We start from the raw sequence: 17,739 nt of genomic DNA, 5'->3' as shown, positions 1-17,739 counted from the left end.
ATTTTTAATGTTCGTCTTGGAGCCAAAAAGAGCTCCCAACTGTTTTATATTTCTGTTGGGTCTCAGACCCTTTTCTGCTGAAACTCAGTTGCCTATTTTTACTTGTAAGAAACTAAACCTGCATGAGTTAAAGAAGCCAGTACAAAATAATGTCCAGTGGGTTTTACATGGCCTTAAGCATGTTGGTTTGTTGCTTTGTTTGGTTTTTTGCGAGAGAAAAAGCACAGAAGGTGAGGCTTTGACAGAAACATATAGTAAAGCCCATTTCTCAAATTTACAATGTAATTTCAGTTCTTAGTACTGTAGCACCTTCCCCCAAAAGAAAGGTGTAAAAATTTTGTTGCTTCAAAACTTGCTTTACTGGAAGAATAGTGACTATAGAAATAAATATGGCTTATGTAAACTAATTCAGTATCACTGGAAAGGAACAAGAGGAAAAAATACCACTAAGCTTACATTTTCTTCATGCTGGCACTCAACCTGATACTGGCGATTTAAGAGACTTTTTGTGGTGTGGTATTTTTACACTTATTTCTACTTGTTAAAAGGAAATTTTGTAAAAATTGTAAATTTTAGGTTTCCATTGCTACCACTTTTCTGGGTTTCCCAGCAGTGATTTTTTTTAAATGGAAATGCAATCAGCCCTTGCTTCATGGTGCCTTCAGTATTTCTTTCGGGTCTGACCACTAAGTCTGAGAGTCACATCCTCAGTAGTCCATGAAAAAATTATTGTTCCTCACCCCTTTACTACATATAGATACATGCATTTAGCTACATGTCTTTATAATTTTCAGGATTTTTTTTTGCAGTATTGGTGGGTTTTTCTCTACTTTACTGTCAGGAATTGCATTTGGGTTGCAAAATATTTTTTTGCTAGTTGATGGTATATATATAAGTCCTAAGTCTGATTCACTACTTTCATTAGCACTAGAACTCAGAATAGCTGGTTCAGAGTCAGGCTGATTCTGACATGAGTGTTAATGATGGAATTGTGCTGACTCTGAGCAGAATTGATTGTGACTCCCAGATAGGCAGTGGCATGTCTGCTTTACAGGTGCAGGTGCAAATGTTCGACTGCAGCTCCTGCAAATCTGTGGAAGCAGGTAACAGTGCAGATAGGGTAGCCCTGAGTGAGCCACTGAAACTGTTTGGAGGTTGCAGCCAGTACTGCATTTGTCATCCCTGGCTCTGCCTCCCTTACTAGTCACACTTGCACTTAGCTAAAGATAGCATGGATAAATACATACAGCCTGTGATTCCATCTCTCCCACCAGTGTGGAAACATCCTGAGTCAGACCAGGATGAGTCCCACTAGTGTTTATTTTTTTTACAAATTATATTTAGTTTACGTGGTGATTTCCCTGCAGGAATAAAGATTTTCCTATACTTTTGGAAAATACATGGCTAACTCATTTATCATTTTGAATTGGTAAATTTTTCATTGGCCTTTGCATAATTGTGATATCTTCATGAATGTAGCTGTACTGACCAAAAGCAGCCCTTGCTGTAGGTCAGAAAAAGGGAGAAAGATTGACTTATGGATGGATGTGTGGCTCTTAGCTCACTCCTTTTAACAATACCATGATGCCAGTCATGCTGCACCACTACTCATGTTCCTGGCAACTCGTCAATTCCATATTTTGCTCAGCACTTTGGTTTATGAGCTTTTATCTCCTGACACAAACTCTTCTGTACCTACAGTAGGTGTGCACAGAAAATGCTGTGTTTCAGGTGCACAGCAGAAACCTGACAGTAACATGAGGGAGAGTGGTTGGGTTTGGTTTTGGTTTTTTTGCCAGAGGAGGCACCTGTGCTTCCTTCCCAACTGCACGTGTGAAGGATAGTAAATATATAGGTTAAAAAAAAAAATCATAATTCAAATCACTATACTGGTACTGATCAGATCTCAGTTTCTGTAGCAATGAGAACCAAAGGTGGCCTTTTAAGGCTCACAGTTCTTCTACCAATTTCCAGTTCTGCTTCAGGATTCTTAAAGTATTAGAGTGCGTGCTTTAAACCCACAAAACTTACCTTTACCTAATTTTCACCATTCTAACCTAAGTTTCCACGGAAACAGGGTTGAAAAAGCCGCTGGTAGCCAGCAGGCAGCCAGCAGCTGAGAGTGAGAACTCTCCTTTGTCACTTTCCACTACTGGATGCCTGCTGCGTGCCAGTGTGCAAAGCTACCTAGGCTTCTAAAATCTGGATTACTTTCAATTTGAGGGGGAAAAATTAAATTAATCTACTCTTTTCTGTCTTTGGATTGTCACAGTAAATTCCAGGAGGGCAAATGGGCTAATGAGTCCTGATCTGTTCAGTTACATTGAGCCCCACACAATCAGAGCTTTGCCAACCAACTGGGCCTCTCCTTTCATAATTTCCATGTTTTTAAAGCATTCTGTCTCAAATTTTGTGTCTGTGAACATGTACATGCATATTGTGGTACCTTAATTCTTTATGGCCCTGTGTCTATTTAGCTACGTAATTACGAGCCTTTTTTGCATACAGCATAGTCAATGTACAAAATTCCCTTTTTTGTGTATACTTAAGGAACATTTCTGAATGAACACATTATTAACTGATCCTCTGTTAAATATTAGGAGTAGGATGTGAATGGAGATGGCTTTTAACCAGAAGTAGATTATAGCTGCGGGAAGACTAAAGGGTCTATTTGGTCAAGACTCATACAAAACTGAGATAAGCATGCACAACCTGACAAGATCAGATTAGACCCTTCCCCCACAAGTGCTTTTCCCATAAATATTTATCTACTTTCTATTATAAATAACCAGGAAATGAAAAAGGATAGATTCCTTTTTTTTTTTTTTTTTTTTTTTTTTTTTTTTTAATAGCATAGAAATAGAAATGCAGCTTCAAATGTTTGGGATAATGATATTTAAAGTATTCGGTAAATTCCAATACTAGCAACTATAGTTGCTATATTTTAGATGGGAGTAAAGTACTGAAATTCCTTGTGGCAGCTACATAAATCGGCAGCATTTATGAACAAAGAAGAACTTCGTACATATGTGAATTTTTGCCTACTACTGGGTATCCTGGAATTAAATAGCTTATCACCTGTGAGAGAATAGGTGTTGACAGGGTCAGCACTGCTGTATTTTTAAGCTTGCTGGAGGCAACATTACTGGCATTGAAGTTAAGCTTGGCATTTTTTCACCCTGTCTCTCCTCCCTCCAGCCCAAGTGAATGCTCACTTCATCAATGAGAAACACAACTGAATTATCTGCCAGATGTAACAGAGATCCATGAAATCACATCTATTCTGCAGATCTGTGCTTCATTCAGATTGTCAATACTTTGACTTCACTTTCTCATGCAGTAATGTGAAGGGGTAAAAAGCTGAAGCGCTGCATGTACCAGTAATTCAGAAAGGCATATTTGTTGGTGATCCACTCATCAGAATCCAAGTGGATTGCCTTTCTGTTATAATGAAAAATAGCTCTTTAATTTTGAGATTTATAACATTTAAAATGTACAGAATAAGATTTTTACATTAATCTTTGAAAGTAACGAGTTTGCACTTTTTAAGACATTTCTGTGTCACATAATAATATTAATACTTTAAAAATCTCAAGATTAAAAATGTAAGTCCTTTTTTCTTTTCTTTTTTTTTTTTTTGAATCTTTTTTTCCTCTAGCATTTTACGATGGGATAATGAGACAGATGTCTCTCAACTGGAAGGACATTTTGACATTGTTATGTGTGCAGACTGGTAAGTACATAAAAATCATAAAACTCATGTTAGAAAAATAGCTTTGCTGGAGTAATTGTACTGTGCTGCTTGCTGATGGCTAAGCAAAGTCAACAAATGAAGCACAAAGCCACCTTAACCTCAACAAATTAATATTCATCTCCATGTGACAGTTATAAGGTAGTCTTCTATCACACAGTAACTTCTACCACATTATTTCCCAAAGATTGATTTTGAGAAGCATTTCCATTTTCTGGAATTGCCTCTGTTTCATGCTTGACGTATCAGTAAATGGACGACTTAGGCAAATTGCAAATAATTATGGCTCAGTGAGGAACAGTCTGGAGAAAAGGGAGTTTATCAACACAAACAGCTCAATTAGCTTACTTCTTAGGAAAGATCTGACTATTGATATAAGGGGATATATTTTTTGCTCCCTGGAAAATATTTCTAAGGAAAAAGAGATTTTTATACCCTTTTTTCCACCCCCACCACATTCTGTTCCTTAAATCTATTTGACATCAATGTTTGGAGGTATAGGCTTTATATTATTTACACAGGCACATGTTAATTATAAGATAATTCATAGAAAGGAAAATAAGAGACCAGCACTTAATTTATGAAAAGGTAGATACATGTAGCAATATGGTATCTCGTTTGATAATTTATGCAAATAGATTTGATTATTGACACAGCCCGTTTCTGATACTGCATTTGTGGGATTGTGCTGTGCTGTATTTGCTGCATGCTAGCTTTAAAAAGGGTGCATTATTAATTAAATGTGTTATATAAATGTGGGGAGTGTAAAAAAAAAAAATTGTGCAAATTTTATTTAGGAGAGTAGGTGTTTTTAAAGCAATCTATCTTTCCTTCATGGATATTTGCTCTTGACCCATTAAATGTCCAAAACAAAACAACAACAAAAAAAATGCTGTTATGAGACCAAATTCTGAAAGCCGAGACTTGCTAGGACTGCTCAGTTCAGCAAATTTATGTACCTTACCTAGAAATAGTTAAAGGAAAAGGCAAAGGGAAATACAAAGCTGTCTATTGTTTCTTTAAACAATGTTCTTTTAAAATGTCTTCTTATATTCCTCTAAAGCTTTTCTTTTCCTTTCATATTATACTGTATAAGTAAACTCTTCTTATTTCACAAAGTTATTGGTTTTGTATAGCTCTGAAGAAAATGTGTTTTGTGATCTTTTGCCTTTTTCTAACACCTATTTGTTGTCATAATGCAATAGTGCTTTGTTTCTCTTAGCATTTAATTTCAGAAAAGTTCTTTGTTCCCAAAAAGGACAGAGGAGGGTTTCTAACTAATCTCTGATAATGTGCCTCAGAGATGCATCATCTGATTAAAATAAGGAGCTAAACAACACCATATGATTTCAGCAAGTAATTTAGTAAATGCCTTCCTCACCAAATATTAGAATGGATACTCCAGGTTTCATTGCACAGATGAAGTTAATGCTGGACAGGATTAGATCAGATTAAGTATGAAAGTCAGATCAGAGTGCTGGCGGACATGAGCAGGAGGGCAGCAGTCTTCTCGGAGGCTTAGACAAGGCTCACATATGGATGTTCTCCAGATTATGTGGGTGAAGCAAGGTCTTGCCAAGAGATTTAGAGTTAAATTTGTTCTTCACACAAATATCAAAACAACCTGGCTGTGCTGTCTCTTGTATTCTTGATACTCACACCATGTCATCCTATTTGTGCTGGGAATACAGCAGAGTGGAGCAAGACTTAAGTTGTTTTTTTCAGTAATATTCTGGCCTAATACCCCTGCCAGTCTGTTTGGAAATAGTGTAGTTTCTTTAGGAAACAAAGAATCAGACATGACAGGTAAAATACATAATGCATTTGCAATCCCTGCATTTTGTACATTTATTTTAAAGCACTTAAGATTCAGGTAAGTGTATAAATATTTATAGATTTCTAAAAAAGAAATAGAAATGTGCAGGTTAGATTAAAGAATGTGGGTTTATTCACAAATTATTTTTATTTTCTTATTTTAAGTGCCATAGATATATGTATAGCTTAATAAACATGAAAATCCCTTTATTGTTTGTTTCTTTTAGAAATAATTCTTTTAGTTATGAACACTAGGTTTTCTGGTACATGAAAAAGCTGAGGAAAGAAATGTTCCATGCTTTATCAAACTCAAATCTTCTTTTCATTTTCATGTATTTCTCTTCAGTGATATAGAATTGGTTTGAGAACTATTGGCAGGATTTTTGCTCTCTGAATTTTTTGGGCTGCCACTGAAGAGGAAAAAAAGGCCTCTTTTCTTCTAGCTTCTCAGCTGAAACCTGAAGTATGCAGTGATAAAAGCAGATAGAATAGATTGCATTTAGTTTAACACCATCATATAGCTCATTGTCAGTCAATAAAATCTGAGATTAGAATAGAGAACTAGAAAGCAAAAAATCTGAGTTCAAATATTAGGTACATGGATAAATTTTTATTGAAGTATTTCCAGCAAGGGTTATATTGTCTGATTCTCTGAATAGCTAACCAGTGGTACTGCTTGATCCCATTTACATGAAAACAAGCTCTATTCATAAATATATTCCAAATCCATATGGAGATTCAAGTAAAAATGTACATGATTACAGCAAGCAGCGATATGTTTATATTCATATATTTACAGTCAGACATTCATAAACCTCGTGTGCAGGAGTGGAAAATAAGTTATTTCCCAGAACAAACAGTCTATTAGTTAACAGCTAAATTTAGTAGCTCAACTAAATTATAAAATAAATAAGAGGCAAACTGTGAAAGCTAGTCATTATTTAACCATTCAGGATGTCGACAATAAAATAGTTTCATGGTTCAGCAGTTCCAAAATAATTTTTAAAATGTCAACTATAAGATAAAAATAAGTTTAAAAAAATCAATATAAGGCTACAACTGGAAGAAGGATACAGTAGAACAAATACTGAAATAATGGAATCTTTAAAACATATCCACCCATTTCATATTTTTCAGGGGTAATTTTAAGGCCAAATGAGGGCTGTCAGAATTTTTGATTTTCATTTGGCCTACACCTGTGAATATAAAATCATACAGGTGCTGGAACTGTGAGTTTGAATAGAGAAGGAGAAATCACAGGTGCCTAGATGGACAGGTGAACCCCAAGACTCTTCCAAAGGTCTCGAGAGCCTCAGATTTCTGATTATTTAAATAGTGTATTTACTTTTCTTTACTGAGAAAAAAACTCTTGAGATTTTTAATCCAAAGAGAGAGTAAAGGCTTGTAGGGCTGAGACAATAAAAAAACTTTATCTTTCATATTATTTTGAAGCAAGTTTTCACAAATAATTTGGTATAAGGGCAATAAAAGGTTTAGAACCCCGTATTGTTTTGGAAATGCATAATATCCCACTTTATTTACTCATAATGATTCTATTCTTAAAGTTTAACACATGCATAAATATTCACATAACAGAGGCCAGGGGGAGCTATCCCACATTACTTTCACTGCTGAGATTTTTGCTGAAGTCACTGGGAGTTGTGGCTTTGCCACATAGAACTGTACTGAAAGTGTTCTTTATATACCTTAAAATGCTTCAATTTTGTCTCTGTTCATTTGTTTCACTTATTATAAGGAGATCTTTTTTGCAGGAATGCAGTAAGACCTCTGTCCCTCCATTTCAGGCCTGATTTCTGGAGCACACTCAAGTGCATTGGAACCTGATGACATGGAAATAAGAGTCTTTTTAGTTTACATCACCCAGGTAGTTGAAAGTGAACAAAAAAATAAATAGCTATATACATTAGACACTACATACGAATGTAATAATATCTGAAGTACACCTTTAACCAATGACAGAACATGCAAAAACCAAAAAAGTTCATATCATAGCCTAGTAAATATGTCCCTTGTTGTGAGGCAGAAGATGAAAGGATATTGGCGTGAAGCAAATTAAGAATCTACTTGTTTTTTTAAAATTTGTTTCCTTGTGGCTTACTGTTACTTCTTTGTAGTTTTGCAATAAATTTTCATTTTGGCTTTAATAGCAATTTAAAATTTTAATAAAAGAGTAAGAGTAGAGAGGTGACAATGTCACCTGCCTGTTCATCCAGATTTCACAGGTTAAGACCATTGCCTAAACAGAGGCCAAATCATCAACCATGTTCTCACCTTTGTGCTGCTGTGATTTGAATCTTCCTTGCTGACCCAAGAAAACCTTGCTATTCCTGTCCTGAGATATATAAACATGAAATATTACCACTAAAGTAATGGTAAGCTTAGGCTAAATTTGAATTGAGGTACAAGAACTGAGTGTGAGTGGTTTAGAAAAATGCATTATTTAGTTTTACTGAGCTGTTCCCGGAATCAGAGAATTCTTAAGTTTGGAAGAGACCTCTGCAGATCACCAAGTCTAACCTGCCTGCAAAGGCAGGGTCACTTAGAGCAGGTGACATAGGAGCTCACATGTGAGCTTTGAAGGATGCTCTCAGGGTTATTTTCAGTATGCTGTGGGAATATTTAGTTCTACAATTTTACTGGTAAGAAAAACGGTGTGACTAAATCCCCTTGCGTGGGCCAAATCCTATGATGTTCTGTCTGCAGCACAGATTATCTAATGACTTCTTCAGGATTTTCCTCATTTAAGGCATCCCCTGACTCAGAGGGAGGATAGAGATGTTTCCTGGAGTAGCAGTAGTTTTGCTTTCAGTCTTCTCTGCTCCTTCTGGTCAGAGTACGTGGCTCACAGAGCAGTAGTTTGGAAATCACAGTACCAGAAATTATTTTCAATTGGAGTAGATCATGTTCCCAGGGACAGACCTCTTGGAGGGCAGGACAACCTGGGGCAACTGTCTCAGGTTATCTGGGTTTCCTAGGCTAAGAGGCATAAGAATCTACCTCCTGTGCCACCAAAATACTGAGGTTGGACAGGAGAATTTTAACTTCTCAGACACTTAGTTTTTGGTAAACAAAGCCCTGTAGTTGTCTTTGTAAAGGAGCAAGATTGATAGCAGCAGTTGTGCCCCTATCTCATTAAAAAAAAAAAAAAAAAGAGAATGATATTCAGGTCCACAAAAAGGGGATTTTAACACTAAGCTGCCCCAAGATTGTGTTTCCACTACACTGCTTTAAATAACAAAAATATTATAAATGCACTTTTCATTCAGAATGTACTTTTGTTTTCATGGGCTCCCAGGAAGTCTGAAATATGTGCATTCTTGCAATGTTTCATGTTGAAGAAAATTAATTACTTTTCAGTATTCTTTTGGGAGAGGAGTCATGTATTCCACTTCTTCTGCAGGTGGTTAAGTTCCCAGTGAAGTAGTGCCTTACGACATCTATCTGTATAGGGATCAACATGAGGTGAATGTCATTAAAACACCCAAGAGACATCAGAGATAAGAGCTGCTTTTTCAGCTAATTAAGTTTAAGCACCCATGTTTTCAGTATAGTTCTTCCAGGAAGAAAAATCGAGGCTGAGGGGAAGTTGTCATGTCAGTTGCTAAAGTTTAATTTTTCTTGTAAACCAGACTATCAGGAAGATTGTCAACTGATATTTCATATTCTCAAGGGGAAATCCAGAAGATCATAATTCCATATTAAATGTTCTTCAGCATATATAGATACCCATTTTACCATATTTTCCCAATTGTGTGAGGTTCTGCCAGTTTGTACTAATGAAATAAGGTCACTTGCAAGTTTTGTTTTGTTTTGTTTATTTGTTCCAGAGTGACACAAATTCACAGTTCTTGCACAGCTACTCAACTCTATGATATATAATACAGTATTATTGGTAGCTGTGGAGTATCCTTACCTAAATATCCACACATCTTCTGTTCTTGATGAAAGGCCTGTGGCTGGCTGGTTACTTTTTGCTGTTCAGTGTTTCCATATATTCTTTAAGTTCCTTTGGAATTTCGAACCTGGAAAAAAAATTTACCCACATCTCTTCAGAAAAGAAGTTTGAGGATAAAAGGAAGGGGAGGATATTAAAAAACCCATAGAGAATGTAAAAAATGCTATGTAGTATGAGACTTGAACTTGACACAAGCTAGAAAGCAGTTTTATTACAGAGAAAATGGGGGAAGAAAAAAAATTTTAAAAATCACATTATCTGTGGCCTGCTTGATAGAGTTTCTTATCTGAATCACCAATATAAATGCAGCCCACGGTAGTAAGGACTGAAAGGCATCAGTTGCTATCAGATATTTGTTCACTAACCATTGTAAATGCACTCATCCACAGTAACTACATGTCCACAAATATCTAGTCAAGAGTGATTGGCACCCTGGTTGCCACTATTAGTATATACATTAAGGTACTGAGGGGCATGAAGAATGAATTATCCCCTCAAATCATGAGGTAATCACACCAAAATAGGGCTGAGCGTGTTGGCAACATTGCATGGGAAAATTGACTCTGCTGCTATCCTTGCGGGACCCATGCTGGAGATGAAGGATTGCACTCTTGAGAGATGACAACTCTGTACAATCTGGGCCATTGTATTTCAACAGCATTGGAGAGAGGGAGGAGGCAGGGTCTTGTGAATCTTTATAGGGATAGATATAGAAATATAGCAAATATGTATAGTAGGTAAGAATTAATGCCAAAACTGTGAAGGTAGAAGGAGAAAATTACCCTTTATAGTGACACCTGAAATACAATAGAAAACCTTTTTTATAACTCCATCCCCCTTGTATATACATGTGAAAATGTTAACTTTTTGTGTTGATTCTAATTTCTGATGCAGTAATCTTTTAATAGCTAGCATGTATGATTGGTGAATTTCAGCTGTATAAAGAATTGTTTCATGCTGTTAATTTAGCTTTAGTTTAGACTGTATTTAATTTTATGTCTTTTTAAATGTTAAAAGTTCCTGAACTGCTTAGAAATGTAGACCACAGTTTCTCTTTTACAGCATTGTGTAAACATATGTAATTAGCCTTGTACTTATCTGCATTAGTATCATTAGAATTGAAAACCCATTTTAATCTGGATTCTGTTCTCTTCTCAATGTCAGCCTGTTTCTGGACCGGTACAGAGCTAGCCTTGTTGATGCAATAAAGAGATTACTCCAACCCAGTGTAAGTATGTTTCTATTTTCTCCTGAACACTGGCTTCAGAATAATTAGTCTGTGCACAATGATTGAGAGAGTAATGGAATGGCAGGATTAATGTCATGTAATACTTTAATACTTATTATGTCCAACTTCAATTGAGTCTTCTAATCTATCAGATTCTTTCCTAATCATAAACTAGGAAACTTCTTATACTTGGCCTTCTGATAAGGAACACAGTGGGTAGTAAAATAAATGAAACCGCTTCAAAGATAGCGTCAGATTATTTTTATCAAAGCGTTTCTCAAGTATTTTCCTTTGATAATAATGTCTTCATATTAAAGTAAAATACGATATTGAAAGTTTTTATGTTGGCTTCTGTCATTTTTAATCCCTTCAATTGTAACCTTTGTCATTGTGTATTTATTTATTATGAAAGGATATTTTTTTTCCTTTTCATTTATGTTTATATAAAATGAACAAATCCCTTATATCTATACTGTGGCTTAAAACATTTTTCCATTAAGTAAGCCCTTTGTTTAGATGTTTTATACCTTAGAAAATAATGAAATTATGCTCTTCATAAAATGATTGCATGAGTGTCACTCAGGAGATATTTTATCAATCTAAATCTATTGCGCTGTTTAAATCAGAGAGACTTACAGGCAAAGATAAAAGTCTGTAACATGCATATATAAAATATATGTATCTTCTCAAATATTTAAAAAGGTAAGATATCAAAACAAGAAAAGAAGAAAACATTAAGTAATTGCTCTAAGTAGCATTTTGAAGCAGAAATTATACCATTCATGTTTAATATCCAAATCTTCCAATACTTTCAATTTGAAAACAAATAGTTTTGTGCTAGCAGTGCATTTCCAAACTTTATTTAAAATTTGTAGGGTACTTTTTGTGCAAGAGATTTTCTCTGTAAAAGGAATAGAAGACCCAAACGTGCAAAGGCTTAAGAACCCGAGTCATTTTAGTTGTGTAAGTAATCCCATTCTTTGCTTAGAGTGATCAGGTTTCTATTCTTGGTTCTATCATAGACTTTCCTGAGTGACCTAAGGCAAGTTCCTTAAGACTGAATTATTTTAATGAGCTGTGGGGCAAGGCTGCCAGGAGGACAGGAGAAATGTAGCTACCCTGAGGAAAAGGTTACCCAGATATTTCTGTCAGTGGCAGTAAGAAGAGGTTAAGCAGCTCCTGCTCAGTGATGCATTCTGACTTTCATGATGTACCAACAGTTGTCAAAGTGCAATAATTTTTGGGACCACAGGTGATCTGGGACACAAAACAGATCGCAGTTTAAAAAACTACAAAAAATTTTTTTCAGCCCAAATCAATGTCAGCAACTGGTTCTTCAGGTATTCCTATGGGCTGCTCTGTTGGCTTCATGAAAGGATACTGGGGAAGAAGAGCATGAGTAGGAGGAAGGGAAGTGTGCAAGAGGTACCCTGGTAATTGTGGAATTGTTAGGCTGACTTTAAGCCAAACCTGGCCTGACTTGGTTTCTCTTTAACTACAATCAGCTAATTCAAATTCAGAACATGCCTTTGTATTTCAGAGCATATGAGCTACACTCCTTTGTGAATATAGATGGAGTAAAGGGAGATGGCTTTTTGTTGCCTGTCTTCCTAGTCATGTTTGCTTCTGCATGTTGTGATTAATAACATAGTCAGTATTAATAGCCTAGCACATATTTGCTGTGCATTTTAGGCACACCAAGTGGTTCCTACTTCTTATCAGCAAAGCTAGCTTAAGAAATTCATGCTCCATGCAGGAACATCTGTTGCAGAGTTTTGGACCCCTATCCAAACTGTGGTTTTTTAACTAAATTCGGTTGCCTAATTCACTTTATGAATGGCAATATGGATGGATATCCAGTTATGGCACGGCCTTGCAATTTGTTGTAATTTATAACTCAGATGACAGTAAACTATTGTACAGGATGGGAGCTGGAAGTACAGACACCTTAAATGAGCTGTCTTGTCTAAAAATGACATATTCAGCAGAGATGCCTTCAAGCATATGCCTTTATGGTGTGAAAGACACCAATAAAAACCTATGCCCATTCGAGATCCCAAAAGATGCAGTCACATCAATTTCACTGCTCTTGTTAACCTATATAATGTCACTAAATGGCACTAAATTCAGGCTTTTAAAAGACAAATAAATCAATAGTGAACTTATATTCCAGTTGCAATTATTAAGAAAAGTTTATGGGCATTAGTTTATGCCCAAACTAAGGCATAAATTTCTTTTATTAAATTCACTCTTCTACATTAATTATTCTGTCTCAAATTTAGAACCTACATTTCCTTTTGGAAATATTTTGACAAAATGATAAATTTGGCATACCTAAATGCAAGTCATTTTTCAAATATAACTAGGAGACAACTAGTTTAGAAGAGTATGGGGAAAACAATAACCAATAATACCAACAGAAAAAGTGGAGTAAACAGAAGATAGCAGATATCCTTGCAAAGCTCTCTTGAAGGAGAGATTCAGAACACATAGTCTGTTCCTACTGTTAATTTATAATTTATCTGTGATATTTTCTTTTTCAGTAAAGATTATATTTCTGGCTGTTAGAATCCTTATGGCACAGAATGATGTGTTCTGGGCAACTTTTTGTTTTCCTTGAAACAGGACTCTGATCATTTCAGTCATCTGGTTCCCAGTATTGACCACATGGACAGTTGTATTGGCATAGGAAGAAATTCACAGAGAGAAATTAGCAGCTCACAGTGTTACTAAGGGCTGAAATTTCTACATGAATTTGTCAGAGGCAAATGTCACCTTTAAACCTTTTCAAAGGATTAGGCACAGAAATATTATATTGAACAAATTTGTCTTGAATGGCTATATTTTATTCTCTCAATCTACTTGACTTGATTTGCCAACATTTAGGGATTTTTTATATCATTAAAATTTACTTTTAATTCCAATCTCAGAATAAGCATTTGTTCATTTGCGTATTTCCCTAATAAAGAACTTTTTTTGTCAAGGTTTTTATTCTTCTGTGGCCAATCCATTCAAAATGAAGTCAGTGGGATGCTGTTAGTGAAGATTAGGACCAGCAAATAAGACCGCATTTTATAATAAATTGATGAATAAAGTTAGTCATAGTCATGTTGAAAATATGAATGACTGTCCCATTGGCTTACTGTAGCATTTTGGTGATACTTCAAACTATCAGAACTGGCATTTTCTTCTGTGTTTTGTTCACAAGTTTACTGGAAGTGTTTTTCCATCTGAGGAGAGGTCATTTTGAATTTTAAACATCATCCTTTAGATGTCATCCTAGGAGACACTTTTAAATTAGAATTAAACTTGGAATAGTCCATCAAGAGTAGAATCAGTAGAATCACTGGTCTACTTTTTTTACTGTGCAGCAGCCAAAGAACGAAGAACATTTTATAGTCAGAATGCACTGGTAGCAGAATTGCAGAGATTGGGCAGATGACAAAAAAAATTACTTTAAACCCAGATTGTGATAGACCAGAATTGACCACAGTACCTGCCAGTTGTGAGGAGATTATTGTGGTATTAAAGTTTAATCATGATTTCTTGGTGAGCGCAGGATACATAGGTGTTTCAGTCAACAGATTAACAGGTTTTTATACCAACTAAGGAGCTGGCCAACAGTAACTGTGTAGTGATTTCCATAAAAGCCATTCCCCTTTTTCAAAGTTATTTCAAGATTTTGATGTCTGGATTTAAGACATATTTCATACCATGTTACATTCTATTTTATTGTATTTCTGTTTCAAATTTAATTGAAAGTAGTTCTCAGAGAATATGAGAAGGAATGGCCACATGGACTGCTGACCCCAGATGGGGTGCAGGGATGCTCTTGTGTGAGCACCTCATCAGAGTTGCTGGATCAGTGGCCAGTGTGGGGACTGTAGCTTCCAGCAGTCTCTGTGTATGAGTCACATCTGAAGTTCCCATGTGAATCATATGGTCAGTAAACCCTGGATGAGAGACATTTTTCACATTACAGTGATGAAAATGAGGGTCTCCAGAGGAGTCTTGGACTTCTCATGCCATTAAGGGTTTCTGCAGAACAACATTCTGAGGTGGCAGCAGGAGGAGCAGGATCCTCAGCTGAAGGTTCCCTTTGCTGCCCACTTCTGTGATGACATTAAAGCATGCCAAGGATGTGAGGGAACTGATTGTGAATTTCCTGTGTTTAATGTTTTTCATCCTGAGCTGAGCCTATATTCAGACCTAGCATTTACATAAGCAATTCCAGTGCCTTCAGTGGGAGTTGCACCCCTTTGCACCTCTTATTTTGCCACACAATTAAAGCTACAGCTACAACAAATGAGCAGAAGTTGCTTTGGATATTGCCCTAAGACTCCTTTGTGCTTAAATTTCCCATGAGAAAGATGAGGGTAACAGCATTTCCCTATCTCACCGAGCTGTTGTGAGAGTAAATAGAGTGTTTTGGTGTTAATGGATGGAATCTTCTAAGTACACACTAGGACAAGAGGTACTGACATAGCATTTTTACTGCTGCCTCACTGTGCATTGTCTCAGTGTACATGTGCATGTGTGAGACACAGGTTTGTTCTCTATTCTCCTCATTAAGTGTCTGTGTCAGCATTGTAACTTTCCAGCCCTCCTACTGAAATTCTCCATACAGATCACTCTTTTCCTGTGGCTTACAGATTGCATTTTCTCAAGCTAAATATACTTCCACAGCATCTAATCCTTTCACAACTTTTTCAGATCCCCAAAAGTGGTTTCTGTCTCTTTACTTGATTATAGCACCTTACAAATTAATCTTACCTCTCATTAACATAGAAGTTAAATACAGGAACTTAGAGTAAACTTCGTGGCTCCCCTGTTTGCTAATATTAACCTTTGTTTACAGCTCTTCAACCACTTTTCATTCCATGTGACAGAACACTCTATTCAGCCAATTAGAATTAATTCTGCAAATAACACTTCAAGAGATGGTTTATCAAGTAGGTTAGGTTTTGGGCAAGTACTTTGCACAGAGTGTCTAAAATCTATCAGTTCAAGGTACAGTCATTTTTGTTTTCTTAAATACAGAAGGATGAACAAAAAATTAGGTAATGTACCATAATGTATTGCCTGGGCATCATAAATGGCCTGATCATCTTGCAAGAACCAGAATGCATATTCAGGACCATTAATTCTTGATTTAAATGCAATTTAAGGTCAAATTTAGTTGCTCTGCTCGGGTAGTTTTAAATATCTTCAAAAATGTGATGATTTGTTCTGATTTGCCTCCCATTTTACCTTGTTTTATATTGTTGCGATTCCACTGACAGCGAATGGGAGGTACTCTTCTATGTGTGAGAGAGAAAAAAGGAAATCATTATTTACAGTCTTTGCATGGTCATGAGCTAACAAATGGATTTTTCATTGAGTGTATATTTTGTATGCTTTTTCTGTCTTTTATTTTGGTAATCCACAGATACCATTTTTATATGAAAAGAAGCAGATGTATTGCAGTTGGCAGTTTTCTAAAGAAAATATTTATTTATTACTTTCTAGATTGCATTTGTTTAATCACAGAAATCTTGCATATTTTGAACAATTATTCATGTTGCCATATTTTAGTGTTTTAAGAAGAGAACAATTGACTTTTCCAGCTTGAGCATATTAAAAGCTTAGTCAGGTGTATGCTATATCTGGTTCCCTTCCAGTTTTAAAAATGTATAAATTCTCTTTTTAATGTTCCAGGGAAAAGCAATGGTATTTGCTCCACTCCGAGGGAATACTTTAAACCAGTTTTGCAATCTAGCTGAAAAAGCTGGTTTCTCTATCCAAAGACATGAAAATTATGATGAACACATTTCGAACTTCCACTCCAAGGTTAGTTTTCTGCTTGTGTTAGATAACACTTTAATCCGCATTGCATTTTGAAGAGATCATGGTCCTTTTGGCAGGTAACCTAAATGTTTGATTAAAGTACTCCTTAGGTGTGCTGTTTCTGAACAGCTATTTTTGTATCTGATTATTTTGTGTGGTAGAGCCATCCTTTATCTCTACACGTCTAGAAGAGTTTTGCAGAAGCATCTCCTGTTTACCCTTTTCATTCACAGAAATCTAATTTATGAGAGTCTTTTCTTGTTGTTGTTAGCTGCCTATAAATATACAGCACACAAGCATTTACATTTTAATAAAAAGCCTGCAACTTTTAAATAGGTTATATAGTGAAATGGACTGAAATAAATAGGAGGTGAATGTCTAATTGTATCATATCGTACCACAAATCCTTATCTCTGGCTGCTTTATGGCTGGGTCAGTTGGCAGCTTCAAACTGCTAAATCTCATACAGAATTTCACAGTTGTGGGGTTGTATGTCAGATCGAGGCGCTACAAGATTTAGGTCAAAAGCACTTATCTGAGCGTGATTTCTAAGCTTGCTTACATAAAGCTACTGTTATCAGTCTCCTTTTTTATTATTTATAAGTATGGAGTAATACAGGACATGAAGAGGAAGGCGCTTCACAGAAAACTTTTTAGGAATTTCTTATTTTCCTGGAGAAGCTCTTATCAAAATCATATTTATTACTTGCAGTTCTGAGATCTCTCTTTCATACCTTAAGGAAATCCACTGTTGTAGGTCCATGTGACCTTAGGCATAACCTCTTGCAATTTTCTAAGACTTGTCCCTGGAAAATACAGACATGTTCAAAATTGAGGTGAAATGCATTTTTTTTTTCTATTTAGCCCCACCATATGATAGAAATGAGATTATACAAATATATGTTTTGATGTGTAATTTCATATATAATAAAGACTCCCATTAAAGCAATCTAGACATGTGTACATAAAATCACTTAATTTCATTGTTCAGATAGGTCTGAACCAGGCCACATGAAAACCAAATGAAATTCAGTTATTGTTCATCACATAAAGTGATATAAATGTAAGGCCCAATGTGATGCATGTTTTATTTGCCTCCTGAAGAAGGGCATGATTTTGATTATGTTTTTCATGGTGGTAGTT

At 35.8% G+C, this 17,739-nt stretch overlaps 1 protein-coding gene across 2 annotated transcripts in view; it reads left to right on the top strand.

Moving 5' to 3' along the window:
- The window catches only part of CAMKMT (calmodulin-lysine N-methyltransferase), a 211,953-nt gene that overhangs the window by 187,231 nt on the left and 6,983 nt on the right, over window positions 1-17,739 (top strand). For both annotated transcript variants that reach the window (XM_079299075.1, XM_079299076.1), the window contains exons 8-10: window positions 3,659-3,733; window positions 10,707-10,770; window positions 16,468-16,599. In XM_079299075.1, the coding sequence (XP_079155201.1) occupies window positions 3,659-3,733; window positions 10,707-10,770; window positions 16,468-16,599 (271 nt within the window). The remainder of the gene's footprint in view (window positions 1-3,658; window positions 3,734-10,706; window positions 10,771-16,467; window positions 16,600-17,739) is intronic.

Source organism: Erithacus rubecula (genome assembly GCF_903797595.1).
Source record: "Erithacus rubecula genome assembly, chromosome: 2".
NCBI lineage: Eukaryota > Metazoa > Chordata > Aves > Passeriformes > Muscicapidae > Erithacus > Erithacus rubecula.
This window is presented reverse-complemented; position numbering and strand designations above follow the sequence as displayed.